General features: G+C 50.9%; 1 protein-coding gene across 1 annotated transcript in view; it reads left to right on the top strand.

Annotated features, from left to right (window-relative positions):
* The window catches only part of ATP8B3 (ATPase phospholipid transporting 8B3), a 27,347-nt gene that overhangs the window by 5,583 nt on the left and 18,783 nt on the right, over positions 1–2,981 (top strand). The window contains exons 10-11 of the mRNA XM_012804420.2: positions 699–857; positions 1,997–2,085. Coding sequence (XP_012659874.1) covers positions 699–857; positions 1,997–2,085 — 248 coding nt within the window. The remainder of the gene's footprint in view (positions 1–698; positions 858–1,996; positions 2,086–2,981) is intronic.

Below are 2,981 nucleotides of genomic sequence, written 5' to 3'. Positions count from 1 at the left end.
GCCTTAGCCACTTGAGCCACAGGCGCCGAGCCTAGTCTAGATGTTTCTAATTCCTACATTCAGGACTAAGTCAGAGTCCAAATTCCTAAGGCAAGCAGATGAGGACCATTCAAGACCCATGTGGTCCCTCCTTCTAGGGTTCCAGCTTACACCCTCCTGTAATGCTGGCCCTCACTGAATACTGCCCTGGGCTGGTCTTTGTAACCTGAGCCTGTTTCCTCAAATAAAAGTGAGGCTGATAATTCCTTGTTGCAAGGTGACCAGGATCAGGGTGACCATGGATAGTAGCAGCAGGCTGCTGGACAAGCCCACCCCCATGTGGGTATCCTTTCTCTCTTTCCCACTTCACACATTTACTGAGCAGCTACCATGTACCTGATACTGGGCTGCACCCTTCAGTCACAGAGCAGCCAAGACAAGGCTGGCATCTGCTCTCATGAAACTTACAGACATTAATGACACCAATGTACCAATAGACATCTTGACACATCCCAGGACCAGAACCACAAGGAAGGGGCTTGGGGGGATAATCTGGCTAGAGGATAAGGGAAGTGTGAGTCCAGGTAGAAGGAACAGGGCCCCACTTTGGGTGTCTGGGGCTGGAGGGTGGCAGGAATGTTCCTTTGGGCACTGATTGGGCAGGGTTGGCAGGGAACTCAGCCATGCCACTGGTATATTGGCCACCTTGCTGCCCACAGGCAGGGTGATGTGTGAGGAGCCCAACAGCCGAATGCACCACTTTGTGGGGTGCCTGGAATGGGGTGAAAATACCTACCCCCTGGACATTGGCAACCTCCTTCTCCGTGGCTCCAAGATCCGCAACACTGACACATGTTACGGAATGGTCATCTATGCTGGTATGTTGGCTCTAGGCCCCTGGAACAGGAGCTAATCAGGTTGGGGTGGGGGATGAGAAGCCACAGACATAGGCCAGGCTGCTACAGATCTGCCTGGTAATATGGGGTTCCTGGCTTGGTCTCTGGGCCCTTGGTTCTAAGACTGTTAAAATGGACAGGTTTGCTCAGCGCCTGTGGCTCAAGTGGCTAAGGCGCCAGCCACATACACCTAAGGTGGCGGGTTCGAATCCCCAGCCCGGGGCCCGCCAAACAACAATGATGGCTGCAACCAAAAAATGGCCAGGCGTTGTGGCGGGCGCCTGTAGTCCCAGCTACTTGGGAGGCTGAGGCAGGAGACTTGCTTGAGCCCAGGAGTTGGAGGTTGCTGTGAGCGTGATGCCATGGCACTCTACCCAGGGGGACAGCTTGAGGCTCCGTCTCAAAAAAAAAAAAAAAAAAGGACATGTTAGGCTAGGCGTGGTGGCTCATGCCTGTAATCCTGGAACTCTGGGAGGCCGAGGTGGGTGGATTGCCTGAGCTCACAGGTTCCATACCAGCCTGAGCAAGTGCAAGACCCCCTGTCTCTAAAAAATAGCTGGGCATTGTGGTGGGCATTTGTAGTCCCAGCTACTTGGGAGGCTAAGGCAAGAGAATCACTTAAGCCCAAAAGTCTGAGGTTGCTGCAAGCTATGATGCCATGGCACTCTACCAAGGATGACAAAGTAAAATTCTGTCTCAAAAAAAAAAAAAAAAAAAAAAAAAAAAAAAAAAGGACATGTTGAGCCTGTACCTTTGTTTTGGCTAGAACAAAATGCAATGCTCATGTGCAGATGGAAGGATGGGTGGGTGGGTGGGTGGGTGGATGAGTAGATGAGTGGATATGTAAGTGGATGGATGGAATATTGGGTGAATGGATGAGTGGGTAGATGGATAGATGGAAGGTGGATAAGTAGGTGGGTAGATGGGTGAATGGAAGATGGATGGAAGGTGGGTGGATAAATGAATGGATGGAAGGGAGATGGATAGATGGGTAGATAGATAGATGAATGAGGGAGTGGGTGGATAGATGGATGGAAGGTGGATGGATGGGTAGGAGGATAGATGGGTGGGTGAGTGGGTGGATGGATGGATGTGTAGACAGATGGTTGCAAATTCCATAGGTTTTGACACAAAGATTATGAAGAACTGTGGCAAGATCCATTTGAAGAGAACCAAGATAGACCTCCTGATGAACAGGCTAGTGATCTTGGTGAGTTGCCAATGAGTGCCTTGCCTTGGGTGCCACAGAGGAGGTGCAAGGAAAGGGCCCCACTGAACATATAAAAGTTCTGGCTGTCATGATCTGGACCTCAGTTTCCCTCCTCTGTTAAACTTGCAGTATGATCCTATGAACAGGTGTTTGGACCAGAGAATCTTTTTTTTTTTTTGACAGCCTCAAGCTATCGCCCTGGGTAGAGTGCCGAGGCGTCACAGCTCACAGCAGCCTCAAACTCCTGGGCTTAAGCGATTGTCTTGCCTCAGCCTACCAAGTAGCTGGGACTATAGGTGCCTACCACAACATCCAGCTATTTTTTGGTTGTACTTGTCATTGTTTGGCAGGCCCAGGCTGGATTCAAACCTGATAGCTCTGAGGGCTAGCGCCTCTATGTGGATGGTGCCTTACAGATGCCACCCAGATGAGCTACAGATGCCACCCAGAATCTTTTGTTAAAATAACAATTATAGGATCAGCGCCTGAGGCTCAAGTGGCTAAGGCACCAGCCACATACACCGGAGCTAGTGGGTTCAAATCCAGCCCAGGCCTGCTGAACCGCAGTGACAGCTGCAACAAAAAAATAGCTGAGCGTTGTGGCGGATGCCTGTGGTCCCAGCTGCTTGGGAGGCTGAGGCAAAAGAATCGCTTAAGCCCAGGAGTTGAAGGAGGCTCTGTCTCAAAAAATAAAATAAAATAACAATTACAAAAAATTTTTTTTGGCTTGGCGCCTATAGCTCAACCGGCTAAGGCACCAGCCACGTACACCTAAGGTAGCGGGTTCGAATCCCCAGCCCAGACCCGCCAAACAACGATGACGGCTGCAACCAAAAAATAGCCGGGCGTTGTGGCGGGCGCCTGTGGTCCCAGCTGCTTGGGAGGCGGAGGCAGGA

This window comes from Otolemur garnettii, unplaced genomic scaffold (assembly GCF_000181295.1).
Source record: "Otolemur garnettii isolate 467f Iridium unplaced genomic scaffold, OtoGar3 scaffold00029, whole genome shotgun sequence".
In the NCBI taxonomy this organism is placed as follows: Eukaryota; Metazoa; Chordata; class Mammalia; order Primates; family Galagidae; genus Otolemur; species Otolemur garnettii.
The sequence above is the reverse complement of the archived record's forward strand: the minus strand, read 5'-3'. Positions and strand labels throughout refer to the sequence as shown.